General features: G+C 34.3%; 1 protein-coding gene across 2 annotated transcripts in view; it reads right to left on the bottom strand.

Moving 5' to 3' along the window:
- The window catches only part of Prp16 (ATP-dependent RNA helicase l(1)G0007), a 53,771-nt gene extending 44,299 nt beyond the window's left edge, over window positions 1-9,472 (bottom strand). For both annotated transcript variants that reach the window (XM_076501786.1, XM_076501787.1), the window contains exons 1-2: window positions 9,363-9,472; window positions 5,256-5,573 (exon numbers count right to left, since the gene is read on the bottom strand). In XM_076501786.1, the coding sequence (XP_076357901.1) occupies window positions 5,256-5,563 (308 nt within the window). In that variant the 5' untranslated portion in view covers window positions 5,564-5,573; window positions 9,363-9,472. The remainder of the gene's footprint in view (window positions 1-5,255; window positions 5,574-9,362) is intronic.
- Between the last annotated feature and the right edge of the window lie 11,396 nt (window positions 9,473-20,868).

Below are 20,868 nucleotides of genomic sequence, written 5' to 3'. Positions count from 1 at the left end.
TCACAGTCCTACTCTGCACTGATTATAGCCAACTTTGTGTGGAACCCATTCATGAGGGTACCTCCATAATCACCATCAGCTTAGAGCTGAAAAGTGATAAGAGTTCCCATACTCCACTAGAAGAAGGGATAGAGGGGGTTTGAATTCAGTGAAGAGTCTAGAGGAAAGTCACAACCTGAGACAGTGCAATGGGTAACCACAAAATCTTATTTTGAAAAGCAGAACATACCAGTTTATTATGTATAAAGCATAGAAGGGGTGGGAGCTATCCCATTTTTTTGCTTTACCCATGCAATCCATGGGTGGCATGATCTGGAACAGTCAAGTTTATGAAACAATTACATTGCAAGATTATTCATCTACAAGTGATCTTATAGTACACCCCATCACAACAGTGCGCATCACAAAGCCACGGTAATTTAATCATGAGTCAACATGGCTGGTACAGTGCAGATTTCTAATTCAAGAATACCTGGTCAAGCACCACTCCCCATACATTGGGATCCATGTAAAAAATAAATGAAGCAAAGGCTTCTGAAATGAAAAACAAAACAAAAAACTGCAAAAAAATATAGACTTACCTAGTCAAAATTGCACTAAAGCTCAAATAATGGCTACAGATGAAAAATGAAAAACTGATGAAGAAGTAACCATGATAAGGTGTAAAAAACAGGAAGTGAATGTATTTGGTGTAATCTAAATGCCTGACTATAGGATATCCTCCAGTGGCCAAGAAAGATGAGATGTGAGGGAGAAGATAAGATGTTAAATCTGATGAGAAGACACCCAGAACAAATTCCAGTGGGAAGAAGAGAAGGAGGAATAAGTCAATTTAATCAAACATCAAACCAAATTGATGTGGGTAGAAGGGCAGAGATCACAAACAGAGAAAGATTGACAGGATAAAGTGTTGGGACACAAAGGTCTATCTGTATTGAGCAGAGAGAAAAAAAAGAAGAAACAAAAATATGCAAAAAGGAGAAGTTATCCTCTGTAACCATCACTGTCTTTGTAAAGAACTCCCTCTTTATCCTCTGGATCACTCCTGATCTAGATAAAAGAGAAGATTGGTATGAATATCAAGGGTACATGAGATGTCAATAGCAAACACACCAGACCTTCCGTTTACTGGCTAGGAGAAAAAGGAAATATGTTTTAAGGGAATGGCAAAAAACAGTACTTGAGAAAATAGATTCAAAAAGAAGTAAAATCAGGGAATGAAGGATGATATTAATATTCCAGTCAAGAAGACTAGGCTATTTAAGGGAAACAACAAGTCTGGAAGGTATGAACGAATGAATATAGTAAGGGCAGGGTAAGCAAATACTTGATAGTATAAAAAAAAAAAGGAAAAGTATGGGATAAGGCAACCCAATAAGTTGACATCGAGAATCCCCAATCAAAAAGCCATGTGAGAAAATTAGCCACATGAATCACAGTAGGATGGTCAGAGTCAAATCCTCGAGAAGCAGATCAACAGTGGAACTCTCAGTTGCACTGATATGCCTCCACAGAGAAAAGGTTTATGGAAAGAGTCAAAAAGAATGCTGCTGGACAGGAGAAACCCTATCTTCATGCCAAGGGCTGGATAAAAGCCAGGAGTGAAGATGAACAATATGATTGGTGAGATGTAGAACAAATGACCAAGGGTGACGAAGTAGGGAATGAGTACTGGAGGAAAAAGGAACAGTTGGTTTAATCACAAAAATCACAGTTGAGCTGGCCAATAGGAAGCAATCAGAATGACTCAACAGGGAGTGGTATGAAAAAAAAAGAGGCCATCTGATGAAGTAATCTGATCAGAGGATAAACACAATGGAATTTGTAGGATCAATCTTGGCTGACTGAATCAATAGCCTGAAATCAAGGATGAGATAAAGGGGACCAAAGAAGGTTAATCTGTGATTAAGGCCTTTTAGAAATGCATCTACATGTGTAAAACCAAACAGATTACAAAGCCACCAGAATACAAGGATTGAAAGACAACTTTGCTGGATAAATCTTGTCAGAGTGGGAGAGACAATTCCCCATGAGATGGAAAGCACCTGGAACATGACACACAGTGAGACAATGATGGTACATGCATGCCAAATATAAGAGATTCAATGTACAAAAACAGAGACCCCCTTGGTGATGGATATGTGTTATCACCAGAAAATTTTTGAAATGAATCAAATAAAACACCAGACAATGTTTGGCATGAGGAAACCCAACTGACCACAAGAAGCTCAAGGGCTTTGATATTCAAAGACTGCTCTTTGACAGATCAACAACCCCAAACCTTCTGGTGGTTGGCCCATGCACATACATATACTCCAGCCCTGAAGGGGTGTTTCTGGGAACAGCTGGAAATCCTGACGAGTAGAAGGAAGTGGAACGGCCACCACTGTATGGGTCTTGTCCAACCACCAAAGCAGATCATCCATCAAGTTATAAGGAAGGGTAATGGGAGGTGTCAAGGGATCCCAAGTGAGGTTGCATTGATTCTGATGAGTATACTAAGGGATCACATGTGTATAAGTGAGGGGAACCAGTGATGTCACTGAAGATCATATTCCTAAAAGTGAAAGAACCTCATGAGCAGAAAGTGAGGGAGTTGAAAGGACATAGTAAACAAACAATTTTATGGAATGAAGTAATTTTGGAAAAAGGTGGGCCCAACAGAGAAGACTGTTGAAAACTGCACCTCAATGAACAAGATATTGAGTAAGATACAGGAAGAACTTCTCCATTTTGATTAACCAGCCCACCTGAGCAGCCACATGATGAAGTGGACGAGAAAGGCTGGCAAACTCCAATTTGGAATAAGCCAGAAAAAGATACTCATCCATATAATGGTGAATTCACCATCCCACAACATGAAGATAGTGAGAAAAAATTCTGACCACCTGACAGGAAAGACAAGTCTGAAGAGTAGGGTACAAAAATAGTAAACCACCTTGTAATGGATTGATTAAAGATACAAATGGGACTGTGTGGAGATAGGGATATGTAGATAAACACTGGTGGCATCATCCATAAGAACATAGCAAACATCCACAGCATAAATTATTCCATAAGAAATTGAGGGAGTTGAACAAATTGATTGAAGTGGGACAAATCAATGCCAAGTCTCAAGTCTCCTGTTTTGTTAGAAATAACAAAGAATCATGAATAAACCTTCAGTGAAGTAAGTATGATAGGTTTTATAACCCTGCTGAGATAGCAGGTCCTGAATCACCTCCAACAAACATTGGTAGATCACTGGATCTTGAAATGGAGGGAAGGATATGGGTACAGGTGACATGGGAGGTGGGGAAAGAAATGAAATTATGAATACTTCTGATAAAACATGAAGAACCCAGTGATCCTTGATGAAGAAAATCAGCAAGTTAAGCTCCAAACAGACCAGATCCCAATTGTTAATCGCTAATACTGGTGGCAACATTATATGCAACATAAAAAAAAATTATGAGAGGAGGTACCCTAAAAACAAGGGACAGGTAAGGGTTGGAAAGGTGAGGGATGGAAAACTGTCACAGGTGTCATATTAAGCTCTGAGATAAACATGCAGCAAGAATGAAAAATGAGTAGATTGTTATTGTACTGATGCAACTCGCGACTCTAAAGACTCAGGGATCATGCCAAATATGTAATGCCACAAAAATGTGACAATACATAAATCCAGAAGATGTTGTGTTGGTAAATGGATGTGAATTAAAGTTGCATCACAACCTAGAAGGTCTCAACAACAAAGAAATCATATGTACAAAGTCTGTGTTTAAAATGACAAAAAACCAACATTGGGGAAAGTTACAGGAGATTTGAGGACTGCCCCATACGCAGGTAAAACAGAAACTGACTATTGCTGGTAAAAAACAGTCTGCACAATGATATGCAAGAGCAAACTGATCCAAAACTTGTAGGGAGTGAGGCAAGCTAAATCTGTCATTTAAATTAAAGTGCTCAGAATGCACCCAAATATCTGGGGATCAGAGAAAACTAAATAGAGATATGAATATTGATCATGTAGTAAGGAAGTGGGCAATTCATAGGAAATAGTGACAAGGCATAAAACATCACATATCTGAGAAACAAAATTAAAAAAAACAAAACTGTTGTAGGCATATCTGAACCATTAGGAGAAGTAAAGGAAAGCACACCAAAATCAGGAGGTGAAAATAGGTGATCCAAGACCTTGTCAGCCTAAACAGGTGCAGCATGTTCGAAAGGAAATGGGTAGAGATAGAGGTTGATCCAATTAATGTTTAATCTCCCTGTGAATAAACACTGGTAAGTTTCTCATCAGGTTGCCCGCACCTGAGGTCTGTGACATAGTGCAAGTTGCAGGTGTGTGCCCACCAAAATGATAACACAAACTCTTCAGAATTCATAATCAAGAAGAGTCAACCAAAAAATCAAAATTATAAATAATAATGCAACAGTAATAAACTGGAATTAAATTAAAGTGAAGAAACAGTCTGAATAACTGAAAAGTAATTTAAATAAACCAATTTGCAAGTATACTAAAGCTGAATGAGAAACTTGAAACAAACAAAGGAGCACATCCAAGCACAAACGTGTAAACAAGAAGTGATAGTTGGTAGAGACATATAGAGGGAGTGATGTGCGTTATAGGGGAGAGGAGGAGGCTTGTAGCTTGTGTAAAAAAAAGTTAGGATGTGGAAGGTAGGGCATCATTGGATGAAAACAGCTAAAGTAAGTACTGTATTGGAATTCAAAGTACACAGCAAGTGGGATATATTCATCAACAAACATGAAGCCACCATGAAACACAATATCTAACAAACTAATTAAATAAGAAAATCCTTTCCTAAAACAACAGTAATAACCATTAAATCTTTAACTACTGTCATGTTTTTATATTGTTCACTACTGTTGGAATCCACACACTGAACCATCCTGAGGAATTTACACTTTCATTCTACAACACTCAGTGAAAACAACTGACCAAACTACTACATAAAATACATATATAACAAACCAGAATACACGGTGGAATTTATTACAACACTTACGGTTTTCTTGCTAATTATTTTTATGTAGCAGTTTCACTACTGAGAAACTTCTCAAGACATAACAATTAAAATATCCTTCAGTAACACACTAGTAGAAATGGTTCCTATCACTTTACCCATGCTCCTTTTTTCCAAAATAAATTTCTTGTTGATGTATTTTTTCAACTTTCAAAATTAGGTTCTCAATTAATTTATTATTTCAAATTGAGTACAAGCATATTTTAGTCAATGCCTTACCTTATGTGAGTTTTTTTTTTAGAATGTTTGTCATCCTCCTCTTCAACATCTTCATCTTCATCCCAGTCATTCTGATATGATGAGACTTTTGAGTGTTTTATTTCCTCCAATTCATTCATTTCTTTTTCTTTTCTCTTTTGAGCTGCCAGGACATCCAGACCAAGAAGAGACTTTTTAGGATATGGTGGTTTAAACACAACATTTTCACCTGCTTGTGATTTTGATTTTTTAATTACTAGTCCACCAACTTCTTCCTGAATACCTTCTAAACGATGAATGGATTGATGATCAAGGTTCATTTCATACATGGATATTTGACTGTGAAAGGAGTCATAGTTAATTTAATTCTATGAAAAATTCCATATGTTGAAAAAAGAATTACTACAAAGTAGCAACATAATGTAAATTCATGTTTTAGGTTTAGAACTTGCATGATATAAAAAAATTGAACAACTCAAGTTAAAAGGCAAACAAATTTCTGACAGCTGTTCATTTGTGGAAAAAACATAAGCTAAGTAAATTCTAAATCAGTCACATCTTTGCTTCAAAAAGTCATATCAATAATAAATGGCACAAGTGCAAAATGTACAATTTTTTTACTTACAAAAGTAAAGTATGATAAAATATAATTTATCATTCAATTACAGGTGACACAACTATTTTGATTTTCTGTTGTTTTTAAATTACATTTAACTTTCAGTAATTTCTTTTGAAAAACACTAATTACTTTTACCATCACATCCAAAATAGAATGTGTTACAAGTTTTTCTCTTGTATTTCATTCACACTGTATGTCATTATCAATATGAAACATTGCTTTAGTATATTACCAGCTTGTACAGTACTTGAATTATTTCCCAGTAGCTAGATACTGGTAAATGGCAAGAGCTTCCATATATCATTTGAAGAAGAGGAGAAACAGCACACTATAGAGTTCATAGAAATGCTGCACCAGAGACAGTGCAATGGGTAAATGTAATACCTTATTCTAAAAAGCAGGAAGATCTTGTGATGTACAATACACAGATAACTGGAGATGGGCAATAATCCCAGTATGCTTTACTCATGTTAGTCCGAGAGTTTACGGGCCCAAGATCTTTCTTTATGAAGCAAAATACAGCAAAGCATGCCTACAAGCAATCTTATGGACCACCCCATCTCAAAGGTGGGCACATGTATGACAATGTTCTTACAATAAATATTTAACAATAAATATATTTGATTAGACAACACATGCTACTAAGAATAGTCCAACTAAGTGACAAACATACCTGCAAAGAAAATGAAGAAAAAAGGAGCACTCACCCCCTCAGAGACATCATGGAGCACAAAATTGCAAGGAAAAAAAAAGCAAAATCCCATAAAATAAGAAAATTATTTGTTTTAATACCATTTTATACAGGCTACATTCACTGATAAACTTAACATCACAAATAATATTTTAACAGAAATTCCAAACTCATGAGCCATATCTCAGAAATAAATATAATCAATCACATATATAAATTATTCACTAATTAATCATTTAAAAACATACTGACTGACTAACTAACATGATCACTGACAAATAGACTTGCTAATTACAAGTGTAAAACTCATTTATTATAGTGAAGTCATAAAATAATTTAAATGACTCAGTCTATTACTTTTATATTGTACTACCTTTCTAAATTACTATGGAATCTTAGAGATTCCACAAAAGCTTCAACTCTCATGAAGCTGTAGACCTAACAATATCATTCCACCATGTAAAAAATTTAGTATATACAGGAGACCAAGGAGGAAAGGGAGGTATGCGACTGAGTTGACTCAATCCCAGATTTTAAAGTTGGGAATGCCTCATAAACCTCCTAGCAGAGAAAAAGCATTAAGTGCATATTATGGAAAGAGAAAAGAGACACATGAATCTGAGTCAAAAGGGAATCCTACCTAAAAGAACCCAACAACAAATAAACTATGTTTTCAAAGCTCCCTGTGAGCCAAAGCCATTACTTTCAGAGCAGATAAAGCTTACTTAGACACCTCTGAAGGCACAAACAACAATATGCCTTTAACAGCAAGTCATTTAACTGAGAAATGATTTCAGACTGCATGGATGAGATGGCACTAGTAATGATAGGAGATGTGTGACAATTCTGATGATGAAGGGTTGCTATATATCATTTACATGACAGAATGCACATTTCACATGGATACACATGAGAGTAGGTGTATCAAGACTAGTAACAAGTAAACATTTGTATTTATAGAAAGCAGTACATGTTGAAAAAACTATTAGTGAATGGAGTTAAGATATTGTACCAGAAATATATTTTACAGCTACTAAATATACTGAAATATAACACTTCATTATTATTTGTTACTCATTTACAGCTATTTCTTTCAAATACTAAATTGCACAGTAAGATGTAAATGTGTAATAATATGAAGTAGTATTCTCTCATTTTCATTCATTATTATTATGGTTACATTCACATACTTTTCCTATATCATTTAAATGAATTTCCCCTTCAGTTTGTTTATATATAAAGCAGGTTCATATTTTGTTATAGTTAATACAGTAATACTATTTTTACAGTTAGACAAAATAACTGACATTATGAGTCACTGAAGTTTATGTTACAGTAATTATTGTACATATACATATGTAAGTTAGCATGTAAATATGTTGATCATATATTTTGTCAATAGCTAATCACTGTACAGTGTTGAAGCATAATCTTATCCTGTAACAACTAAAAGATATATAAAGACTGCAAAGCCAGATGCTCAAGAATGCAGAAAACAAAGAGGATATCACTTGAAACTCAATCTAAAGTGTTGTTACAACAAAGCAGTTTCTAAGTAGTCTGATTAACAAACTAAATTTTATGATCAATTTTCTATGTCATTTTTTGTTATTTTTCCTAACTTCTTAAGTCAAGGTTATATTATTAAACTAGAATTTCATGTGTTGTTCCAAGATTGTATTATTGGATACAGGTACTTTGAAGTTGAGATGTATTATTGAAAATGTTCATACCAAGCATTTTTAACCTTAAATTTTGTTTTACATGTAAAAGTTCAAATAAATATTCTTTTTATAACTTTAGTATTAACATTTAAATTATTTTTAATGTAGAAAAAAAATGATCCATTGCAGTAATGTCTCATGTATAATATAAAAATATGCATATCATCATTTGATATAGAGATACTATGCCATCACTATCACTATCATACATCTAGAAATAATAGAATTTATTCTACAAAAGTTGTTCTTAGTAATTTCATAGTAACAGGTGGACATAGAAGTATAAATACATTCAAATATTTTTATATATAAATAAAAATGATACTGTGAAAATAACATCTCTTAATGACAATATACTCATATATTTTATGCATAAGTAACAATAATACTGTAAAAATAATCTCTCTTAATGACAATTAAAGCAATTATTTTATAATTTATAATTCACTTATCCAAAATGTGTCTCATATCTTACATATTCATAACGTTAGAAAAACATGTAGGATTAAGAAGTTTTGATAGAAATGGAATAAAAACCCTATAACCCGAGTGTTTTCAAAAGATGGGCCTTTCTTCTACAGGGGCAAACTGGGCAATATTTATAATATTGTATCTAACGGCAGCTGGTATGGGTTTTAACACATTTACACAAATGAAGTAGATGTTAACCTGAAGATGACTTAATAAGATCGAAATATTGTTCTTTGCTTTATTTTAATAAATGTGTTAATACCCAGACCAGCCGTCTTGTGATACATTTCTTGTCATCACGAACATTCATAATATTGTCCTGATACAATGACAGTGACGCTTCATTGTTCTGTCCAGAATTTAAATTCCAGGTTATTGTAGCTTTACAAATTGAGCGGAGACATAATCATGCACTTCGGTAAAACAATAATTATGAGTATTACTATTAGACAATTCTACTAGTAATACTCAATAATAATAGTACCAATAAGTAATAGTGACTAAATAAGACTGTTAGTCTTAGGCTTATAAAGTTATTTACACCTCATGTTAAAGTTCCCTACTGAAAAACAGATTCAATAAAATTCCAGTAAAGTGTTATCAAAACAATTATTATTACTCACTCAAATTGTTTTTAAATACGAGAGTATCAACAGACTCAGCCCTCAGGGTATTTTTATAATACACTACATCAAAGAACTCACTGGCGCCATTATAGTTACCACAGCCCTCTAGTGTTTATTAGTTTATTATTGTAATATTAACAGTAGGTTGTTTTTTGTTTTTGTAATTCGCGCAAAGCTATACAAGATTTGTTTTTGTTTGATTTTGAATTTCTACTCGATAGCTACTCGAGGGCTATCTACGCTAGCCGTCCTTACTTTTGCGGTGTAAGACTAGAGGAAAGGCAGTTAGTCATCACCACCAACCGCCAACTCTGGGTTACTCTTTTACCAACGAATAGTGTAATTGACCGTGACATTATAACACCTCCACGGCTGAAATGGCGAGCATGTTTAGTGTGACGGGAATTCGAACCCGTTACCCTCGGATTACGATTCAAGTGCCTTAACCACCTGGCCAGTAGTAGTAGTATAAATGTGTGTAGTCTTCTTCGAATTATTATATTTTAAGAATATATTTATTTATGTCGAAATTACACAAGTCATTGAAAAAATAAACATAGGAAAAAATGTTCTCTACGTATTGCGTGTTATATTGTTGTAAGCTGTGTTTTACATTTTTTAAAGATTTTAACATAACTTAATGTTTATGGACAACGAAGGATCTATTCGTTTATCCAGTGAACAAGAATGTCTCGCTCTCTAACATAAACTAAAGTTATGGACGGCTAGCGCCGATATCCCTTGTGTAGCTTTGGGCAAATTAAAAAGAAAAAACTTATTAAGGTAAGGTACGATAAATACGATACTTCAAATGTGGCCTAACCAGTGATTTATACAATGAAATTATAATCTATTTAGACTTGCATTCAATATTTCTGTATATAGAACCTAAAATCCTATTTGCCTTACGATTAGTAACAGCACACTGCTTGGACAGCTGATCAGCTATTATACAAAGATCTATTTTTTAACATTATTAAAACTATTTCTATATAAATTATACTTTTATTCAAATCGTGACAACTCATATGCATTATCTTGTATTTGTTATAATTAAAATACATCTGTTATTTATTCGTCGAACTCACTCAATGATCTAAACACTTTTGCAAAATAGTAGCATCCTTTTCACAGCCAGCAACAACCAAGACCTTAATATGATCAACAAATGTAATTAATTCATTGCTCATTTCTTCATCTATGTCATTGATACAAATAAGAAAAGAGAATAGGTCCTAAGGCTGAGCTCTGAGATACCCCACATGTAACATTAATTCAGTTTGACTAAACTCCATTTATAACAACTCTCTGTTTTCTTTCACAGAGCTGCTCTTCTATCCATTAGCTAACTTACCCCTCACACAAATAGTGCAATATTTTTACAAGCCTCTTTGTAAAACCTTGTCAAATCTTTTCTGAAAATCCAGATATACCAAATCTATACCCTTGCCCTCCTCTACACCTTTTCAAAGAATGTCAAAAAATTTGTAAGGAAAGATTTTTCTCTTAGTGAAATCATGTTGACTATCCAAATGAATTCTAACCTTTGTTAAAATACTTTGAAATTAATTTTATCTCTTTTCCAAACTTTTACCACAACTGATTTAAGAATAATAGATGGATAATTACTGGAACAATTTTTATCATCTCCCTACGCTAGCCACCTTCCCAATCCTTTGCCAGTTGTCCAATATTCAAGGACTTACATAAAGAAATAGTAGCAAGTGGCTCACATATCCAATCCACCCTTAAAACCCATATGGAAGTACTATCTGGCCCAAGAGCTGATACTAATAATGATATAATAATCTGGAAATTTGGTGGAATTTGGAAAATCGAGAGAACATTATAAATACGAGTAATCAGTTAATGAAATATTCAGTGAGAGTTTGGGAAAATATTTAGTAAGTGATTCAGTTTAATTTTTGCAATGAGGATTATTGTGGTTATTAAGTTAAATGATGATCGATTAGCAAGGAAATTTTACGAGTAAGTTTATCTTTAAGTCAAGCATACCACTCGTCTTGTAATTTTTGTCCAAACGTTGTTAGTATACTTTGCTTAAAACATGTATCAAAGTGACCATAACCAATAGCAAACGTTATAAAAGAAATAAACAAATTCGTTATCGTTTGATAGATTACACTTAGCATTATATTTGTCAAATAATCTAGAATAATATACCAACTGAAAAATACTTTACAACAACATTTCGTTCCTGAGATGTTAATAAATATTTTTAAAAACGTAGTTTTCTTAATGTGTTTCATATTTCTAATTTTCTTAAATAAACACGATTAACTCTCTGTGAAGTGCTTTTTAAATCAACGAAATGTGATTCTTATTAAACATGTTTTAATGTACGTGTATAATGCTCAATAAATTAATTTTGCACACCACAAATTGCTTTATAATATCTGTGACTGCACAATATAATTTTCAAAACAAACAATGTCATTGTGTTACTACGAGAAGTTATTGAAATATTAGGGTTGTAAACCATGCTATTATGAGCTGTATTTTTAACATCAACCCCGTCATGGCCTGTTGGATTAAGGCGTTCGACGCGTGATTTGAGGGGCATGGGTTCGAAACCCCGTCGCACCTAACCACTGTTTCTTTAAATTTTGTGCAAAGCTACACGAGGGCTGTCTGCGCTAGCCGTCCCTAATTCAGCAGTGTAAGACTAGACAGAAGGCAACTAGTCATCACCGCCAACTCTTGAGCTACTCTTTTACCAAATAACACTGGGATTGAACGTTACATTATAACGCCCCTACGGCTGAAAGGGAAAGCATGTTTGGTGCGGCGGGGATTAGAACCCGCGACCCTCAGATTACGAGTCGGACGCCTTAACCCGCTGGGCCCGCGGCAAACAAATTAGTCCGCTCTTTCAGCTTGTGGGGGCGTTATACTGTGATAGTCAATACCACTATTCGTTGGTAAAAGAGTAGCCCAAGAGCTGGCGGTGGGTGGTGATGATTATCTGCCTACTCTCTAGTCTTACACTGCTAAGTTAGGGACGGCTAGCGCAGATACCCCTTGTGTAGCTTTGAGCGAAATTCAAACACAAAACAAACAAAACATTTTTAATATTTGATTTTTTTTTCACTGGAGGGAATTTTTTCCATGATGAAATGATTTTGTTAAGTCTAAAGTTTAATAACAGTTAAAGCTATTATGGACTCCCTAACTTCCCATGGTATTTTAGAAAGGTAGTGCAATAAGAAAATAACAGAGTGGGTAATTTAAATTGTATGATGATTCCAACAGAATCAGTAAGATTTACACTAACAATTAGAGAATCTGTTTATCAATGATCGTGTTAGTTAATCTGTCAGTGTGAGCCCGGCATAGCCAAGCGTGTTAAGGCATTCGACTCGTAATCCGAGGGTCGCGGGTTCGAATCCTCCTCACATCAAACATGCCCGCCCTTTCAGTCGTGGGGGCGTTATAATGTGACGGTCAATCCCACTATTCGTTGGTAAAAGAGTAGCCCAAGAGTTGGCGGTGGGTGGTGACGACTAGCTGCCTTCCCTCTAGTCTTACACTGCTAAATTAGGGACGGCTAGCGCAGATAACCCTCGAGTAGCTTTGCGCGAAATTAAAAAAGACAAACAAACAGTCAGTGTGTTTTTTAGCAAGTAGTTAATGAAGAACTTACGTAAATAAGCGATTGACTAAGTTTATTTTTGAGATATGGTGCATTAGTTTGGAATTTCTGTTGAAATGATGTTTGTGATGTTAAGATTGCGAGTAATGCAGCCTGTATAAGACGTTATTAACACAAATAAATTAATTTTAACCATAAGCAGACTGAATTACACACTATTTTTACCAAATAATCTAAAAAAAAACCGCCCAGCTTTAGAACACGTTGCAGTAATACTATCAAGAGTTACTTTGGTTAAAACCAATCAAACGTTTTCCTTCGATAGATTGTTTAGGCAGAGTATTCATGATGAGACTTTGTAGAAAGGACAGCAACTGCCTGTTGAGGAGACATAAAGTTAACATTGTATTTATTTTATCAACTTTAGTGTATTTTGGTAATAAACTACGTATTATAAACTGTATTCGATATTGCTCGTTATTTAGTTTTGTTATGTTTTCTATGCTAACTTGAGGTTATAGGAACATGACCAATGAATATTAATGTTTCCGCGGCAAAAAGGGTGGACATGTTTGCAATTCATTACTAAGATAAAACTGCCCTCAGCACTTTGGTTCTGTGGATGTATTATAAAGATAACCATTAAACCTCACTATTTAATCAGCATAGAGTATCAAAAAGTTGTTGGTCAGTGCTACTGACGAACAGCCCGCTGTCTAATCTATCAGTTCAAAATTAGTTAAAGCTAGTACATATTGTTTTGCGCGAAAATCTGAAAACAAACAAAATACAAAATCAGTCACACCATGTATAGAGCCAAAGTTTGACAGAGTACTGACCCACTCGTGGCTTTAAAGAATTTTGTTAGTTTCATTGAGAATGTCAAAAATGTTATCACCGATTCTCACATTCATCAAGCTACAGGGCATTTTTAGCTATCTCTTCCAAGTAACAGTGTTTTTTTGTATCTTGCTATTATCTTTGACGTAAAAAGAATAATACTCAGTACTTGCATAATGCTTTTGTATTAACTGATAAAAATTTGGCCAGTTTCTTTGCGTAAGAGAAAGAAAGGATAAACTAGGAGAAAATCTCAAGACTAGATGAAACAATTTAAATAATACACTACCACCACCTAGTGGCTGCAGTACGAGGTATGCTATACGTATAATTTCTATTTACAGAGTAATATATTTCAAATCTACTAGCATTTTGAACAAATTTCGTGGGAAATCATTTTCTCGGAAAACAAAGTTATTTACTTGTAACATTTTAACTGCAAAAAGTGTTTTACCACTGCTGAAAGTTATTAAATAAGCTAGTATCAAATGGAAGGTATAGAATACGTTTTAATAAAGTAAGTTTTAGTTATAAATAGGAAATACCATTTCATGTGCCTATTGTTGGTTACTTTAAGAATCTTTGGAACAACATCTTGACGTATATACAGAATGAAAGAAAGTTGGAATGAATATTGAATGTAGTTGTTGTGATAAAGACACACGGTTTTTCTTGCACGGTGAATGTTTGAATGACAATATCATATATTGTTATGCAGTAATATTCCCAAAACAATATCGGGGTATTAAATGTCAAACTATGCGAAACAATATACACTGTTTCGAGATTGGGAATAAGTTATATCTTCCGTAAATTTTTAATGCCATTAGAGATTAAAGTGTATGGTTGTTTTAGTTGTTGCGTCACTACCACCAATCAAAGAGTTAACTTTCCAATTCGTTCGGAAGAGCGGTGATGTGTGAAAGGACTCGCTGGTAATCTGAGGGTCGCAGGTTCGAATCCCCGTAGCACCAAATATGGTCGCTCTTTCAGCCGTGGGGGCGTTATAATGTGATGATCAGTTGGTAAAAGAGTTGGCAGTGGGCGGTAATGACTAGCTGCCTTCCCTCCAGTCTTACAATGCTAAATTAGAGACGGCTAGCGCAGATAGCCCTCGTGTAGCTTTGCACAAAATACAAAAACAAAACATATATATATATATATATATATACATATATATGTGTGTGTGTGTGTACTCTTAAAAAAGTCGAAAAGCACTTGTATATGTGTGTTTATAAATAAAGTGTGGTGAGTGTTTTTTTTTTCAGCAAACAACAGTTATTGATAAATAAAGGTTTGATGGGAGCTTGGTTTTGAAAGCAACATCGATTTGTTTGCTTGTTTTTGAATTTCGCGCAAAGCTACTTGAGGGTTATCTGCACTAGCTGTCTCTAATTTAGCAGTGTAAGACTAGAGGGAAGGGCAGCTAGTCATCACTGCCAACTCTTGGACTACTCTTATACCAACGAATAGTGGGACTGATCATCACATCATAACGCCCCCACAGCTGAAAGAGCGAACATATTTGGTGCTACGGGGATTTGAACTCGCGACCCTCAGATTACGAGTCGCACGCCTTTACCCACCTGGCCATGCCAGACCCAAGCATCATCAATAAAATATAATGTATGTGTTGAAATGCAGTGTTTTTCAAGCTTTAAATAGTGATGCACCCCCCTTCACATTAAAATCATTTTTGCAAGTGATAACAGTGAAATCGACATTTTCTTTACCTGTTTTTAATATTTTCAAATGAAAAAATGCTTGTAAACAGTGACTAAATTTGAGAGCAAAGTAATAGTTTTGTTAGATTAGCATCATCTGCAACTCTTCGCTCTTTCTAATTATCGGTATTTAGATCCTCTGAGTGGACCTTGGAGGGTCAGATATAGTATATGCTTCAGTAGTACATTTATTAAAGCTGCAACTCATTTTTTACATCATTATTTTTGGGCTCTCCCACCAAAATGCTGCACCCTTAATTGAAAAATTATTTTAATTAATTAATTGATGAGTAAAGACCATCACATATTTTTGTGAGTTGTAAGCTTTAATGAAACTGTACGGACACGTAGAAGTAATAAACATGGATTTTTACTTATGAACTTATCGACTACTTCATTCAGATTCAAACTGTTCATATTATCCTTTTAATGAAAAACTATAAAACCCGACATGCTCATAGACCAGCAGAAATTACCCATGTAAACTACACTTGCTCAAGTCCACACTAGCCTGAAAATTATTTCCAGCTGAGAACAAATGCCATTTTATCAGTTTGTATAAAATTCTGCAGAAGCTTAATTCGCATATTTTCAAAGAAAGATATTGTTAATATTATTTATCTTATGATCATTCTAATTTAATAATGAGTAATTCAAAAATGTAACTGGTTCTATTGGATTTACCCCTGAAAAATAGAAAGGATATTTCAGCCACTGTATCGTAAGATGTTCTCTGTGTAATCGTATACTCTAAAGGCTTCATACTCCAAAGAAGCTAAATCTATTAATTCCAATAATTATGCCTCTATTAGTATTTTTGTTAGTATTGTTATGACTATTCATATATAGACGAAGTCTTCTCCTTCATGAAAATACCTAGAATCAAACAATAAAGATATATGAAATACATTTTGTGTATATAAATGCTAAACTATGGATTTGAAAACAATTGCAATATTTTTCTTTATGTTTAAAGGCCCGGCATGGCAAGGTGGGTTAAGGCGTTCAACTCTAATCTGAGGTTCACGGGTTTGAATCCCCGTAGCACAAAACATGCTTGCCCTTTCAGCTGTGGGGCATTATTATGTGATGGTCAATCTCACTATTCGTTGGTAAAAGAGTAGCCCAAGAGTTGGCAGTGGGTGGTGATGACTAGCTGCTTTCCATCTAGTCTTACACTGCTAAATTAGGGACGGATAGTGCAGATAGCCCTCATGTGGCTTTGCATGAAATTCAAAACAAACAAACAATGTTTAAAATTAATTTTTTGCAGCAAAACAAGCTTTAGTTGAGTTTGTGGGATAATGAGCAATTTGAAACATGTATCAGCAAAATGTAGGCTCTGGAAATGTTTTAAGAGTAATGTTTTAAATGTGAACAGCAAAAAAATACAAATGCACAATAGTGGAAATGTAATTATTAATTCAATTGTTTTTTTGTTTTTTGAATTTTGCGCAAAGCTACACAAGGGTTATCTGTACTAGCCATCCCTAAGTTTGCATTGTAAGACTAGAGGGAAGGCAGCTAGTTATCACCACCCACTGCCAATCCTTGGGATACTCTTTACTAATGAATAGTGGCATTGACTATCACTTTATAATACCCCCACAGCTGAAAGGGCGAGCATGTTTGATGTGACAGGGATATGAACCTGCGACCTCATATTACAAACTGAATGCCATAACACACCTAGCCATGCCAGGCCAATACAATAAATAATGTGCAAACGTGTGTCTTCGACTCACTGGCCAGCCTTCATATTCAAAGAATACCTGCAACTGTCTGCTGGAATAAGGGCTTCCAAATACGTCTGCACTTGGTTCATTCTGAATCTCACGCAAAGCTATATGAAGGGATCTCTGTGCTAGTTGTTCTTAAATTAGCAGTGATAGGTTAGAGGGAGTACAACTAGTTAACACCACACAGTCCCAACTCTTTTTACCAGTGAATAGTGGCTGTCACATTATAATATCTCCATGGCCAAAAGGGCAAGTATGTTTGGTGACGCATATTCTAACCCGTGACCAATGGATTGTAAATCACTATCCTTAACTACCAGACCATGCATTAAACTAGGACCAAAACAAGAATAATAAAATACCATACTGCTAGGTCAGGCCATTGTCCATGTGTGGTTTGCTATAATCCCTATATTAACTGGATTAATAACTATTCTGCATAACAAATGAGAAAACTCCCAGCTCATTCTAATATACCCCACCTTAAAAATCACACAGACATACAATATCAAGTTTGTTCAAATTTTTCTGTGGAAGAAGTTTATGGTATATTTACATCCTTTACTTGTATAATTTACTGGAAATAAGTTAATTACATGTTGAACAACTGCATGAAAATCATAGCATTCAGTCAATACTGTCCTACCATCAAACAATATTTTTACCTTTCCCACCATTGAACATAAAGCAAGTAGATCCTATGAATACAATTAACTTACAGTTGAAAAAAATGGTTCCCTCTTTAGGCAAACATCTACCCTAATTATTTACAAAATTTCTAAGTCATAAACAACATGGATCTTACCAGATAACTAAGCTAATTCTCCCTGATCCCTCTACAGAATCTAGGTGGTAAATATCCAGAACATGGTTTACTTGTACAATAACATGAATATAGAAGAGAACATGCATATTTAGAGATGCTCCCACATACTCTGTCATTGCTTCAGCAAACAAATGTACCAATTGCTACCCACAGCATTACATAACTTTCTCATTTTCCTCCATAACTGAAGATGTTGGGTTATTCCTAGATGCTACTTGTTAATTTAAAAAATGAATGAGATTATTTTTGGTCAAATAATTAAACCTCTATTAAACATATTTGGGATAAAAATAAATGTTGCATTCATCATCATAACCTGTTATCACCTGTGATCCAAATGCAGACCCCACTTCTCAACACATTTAAAAAGAAAAATGATTTTTTCTAGGCCCTTTATATTGTCCATCCAAATACTTTCTCCATCATTGATAATGTTCTATCTCCACATTGAGACAATCATGTTTCTAAAAAATGCTTTGCTTTATGAGATATTCAGCTTTCTTAGACTAAAATAAAGGATTCTAGGATGTTCGTTAGCTCTATATCATTGAAGAGTCTTGCTGTATGAATATACAGTTTCATCTTTAAAGGTTTATTTTTAATCCTTCAGCCATAAGCTACACGAGGGCTATCTGTGCTAGTCGTCTCTAATTTTGTCATGTAAGACTAGAGGGAAGGCAGCTAATCATCACCACCCACTGCCAACTCTTGGGCTCATCTTTTACCAATGAATAGTGAGATTGACCATCACATTATAATGCCCCCATGGCTGAAAGGGCGAGCATGTTTGGTGTGACAGGAATTCAAACCTGTGGCTCTCAGATTATGAGTCGAATTCTGCTATAAACAGAATTCACTGTTCCTGCTTCATTTAATTATTTTATAATATTCATACAAGCAAAACCATAAAAGAAATTTTTGTATTGGAGATAAACACCAATTAATTGTAAGTGTATAACATTTTTTCAATAATGTTATCAAAGCATCATTGATTATACTCATAATACCGTATTTAAATATAACCGAGATAATACACATAGGTTATACTTTAACTATTGACAGAAACACTGGGTTAAAGCAATTATGATATATAAATACTTATAATACATATATATATTTCTTTTGTAATCATACCATCATCTGAATTTTCTAAAGAAAACAAATAATATTTAAATACATTTTACTCATGACCACTGACAATTGTTTTCAATTTTTCAAAGAGCAAATACTGCAAAAATATATTATTTTTTACCCATAACACAGACGATAATAACTTGGCTCTAACGCCTTGTTTCAGTAGGATGAAATTTGCAGATTACTGCGTGCTTAGACCAACCAAATGTAATGTTACCATCTGTAATAATCCTTTAACTTTAAAATACTAACACAGTAATAACAATATTTAATTACTTGTTTCACACAATCTATTGTTTACAAATAATTATGGGGGATATGTCTCCCTTGCTCTCCAGCTCCTATGACCTTGTACAAATATACATAAAATAAATTTATATTTTTTTGCATCATTATGATATTTACAAATATTTTAAGGGTAATTCTTCAAATAACTAAATTACACATTTAGGGTGAAATTCAGTACAAACAGAAAGTTGTTCCTAATTGTTAAATCACATTAAATTAGCTGTTAGTATTACAAATTGTAAGTAATAGCTAAGAGAATGTTTTTATTTCAATCGAAATTAATATACCACTTATTTAACTCTGATCAAAAAATATAATCAATTTTTATTAGGTTTTAAATTTAATTGACACAGAATTTGGGTGATACTTGTAGAAACCTCTATTGAATTAGCTTTATCAAATATTTATACAACTTTTGCATCTTTACGAATTTCATTACTGGGTAAAAATCCAGTTTGAGGGCACTCAATTAGACTATGAAAATATTCTTGCTACAAACCGTTAGTGCTACTGTTACTTGTGTTAGTAATATCTTTATATCTTTTGCCCTACTTAGTCCACAATTTACAACACACTTTAACAATAGGCCCGGCATGGCCAGGTGGTTAAGGTACTCGATTCGCAATCCGAGAGTCGCGGGCTCGAATCCCCGTCACACCAAACATGCTCGTCCTTTCAGCCGTGGGGGCGTTATAATGTGCGGCCAATATCACTATTCGTTGGTAAAAGAGTAGCCCAAGAGTTGGCAGTGAGTAGTGGTGACTAGCTGCCTTTCCTCTATCTTACACATGCTAAAGTGGGGACGGCTAGCGCAGATAGCTCTCGAGTAGCTTTGTGCGAAATTCAAAACAAACAATCGCAGCTGCCTCAGATCTAGCTAGCACACAAGTTTGAAATATTAAAAATATAGCACAAAAAATATTGTTTAACTGAAGCCGTACTTTCGAACAAGAACATAAATTTTTAAACTTATAAAAATAATTTATTCCACTTTCATATTAATCCTGAAAATGAGAAATTGTTCGAAATTTCGTTAGATAAAATAAATTTATTTTTATATCACCTTTGTGGTTTTACAGCGATGTGTTTTAATATCCCAAAGCAGTGAGAATTCTAATTCTTCTGGTAACGATAAATGAACTATTTTTATTACAACTTACTGTAAATATTTAATAACCCTCCACATTTTTCCGTTGATTTTGTAGCTTTTGCCTTAATAACTAAACGGTTGTTCGTTTAAGTTTAACCTGTTTATTATTCTTTCAAAGTCAGGAAACCCGCTCGAAACTGACTTTAAATTAATTATTTCACCTTTTACTGAATATATTACTATCGTATA

Source organism: Tachypleus tridentatus, chromosome 5 (assembly GCF_004210375.1).
Source record: "Tachypleus tridentatus isolate NWPU-2018 chromosome 5, ASM421037v1, whole genome shotgun sequence".
NCBI lineage: Eukaryota > Metazoa > Arthropoda > Merostomata > Xiphosura > Limulidae > Tachypleus > Tachypleus tridentatus.
This window is presented reverse-complemented; position numbering and strand designations above follow the sequence as displayed.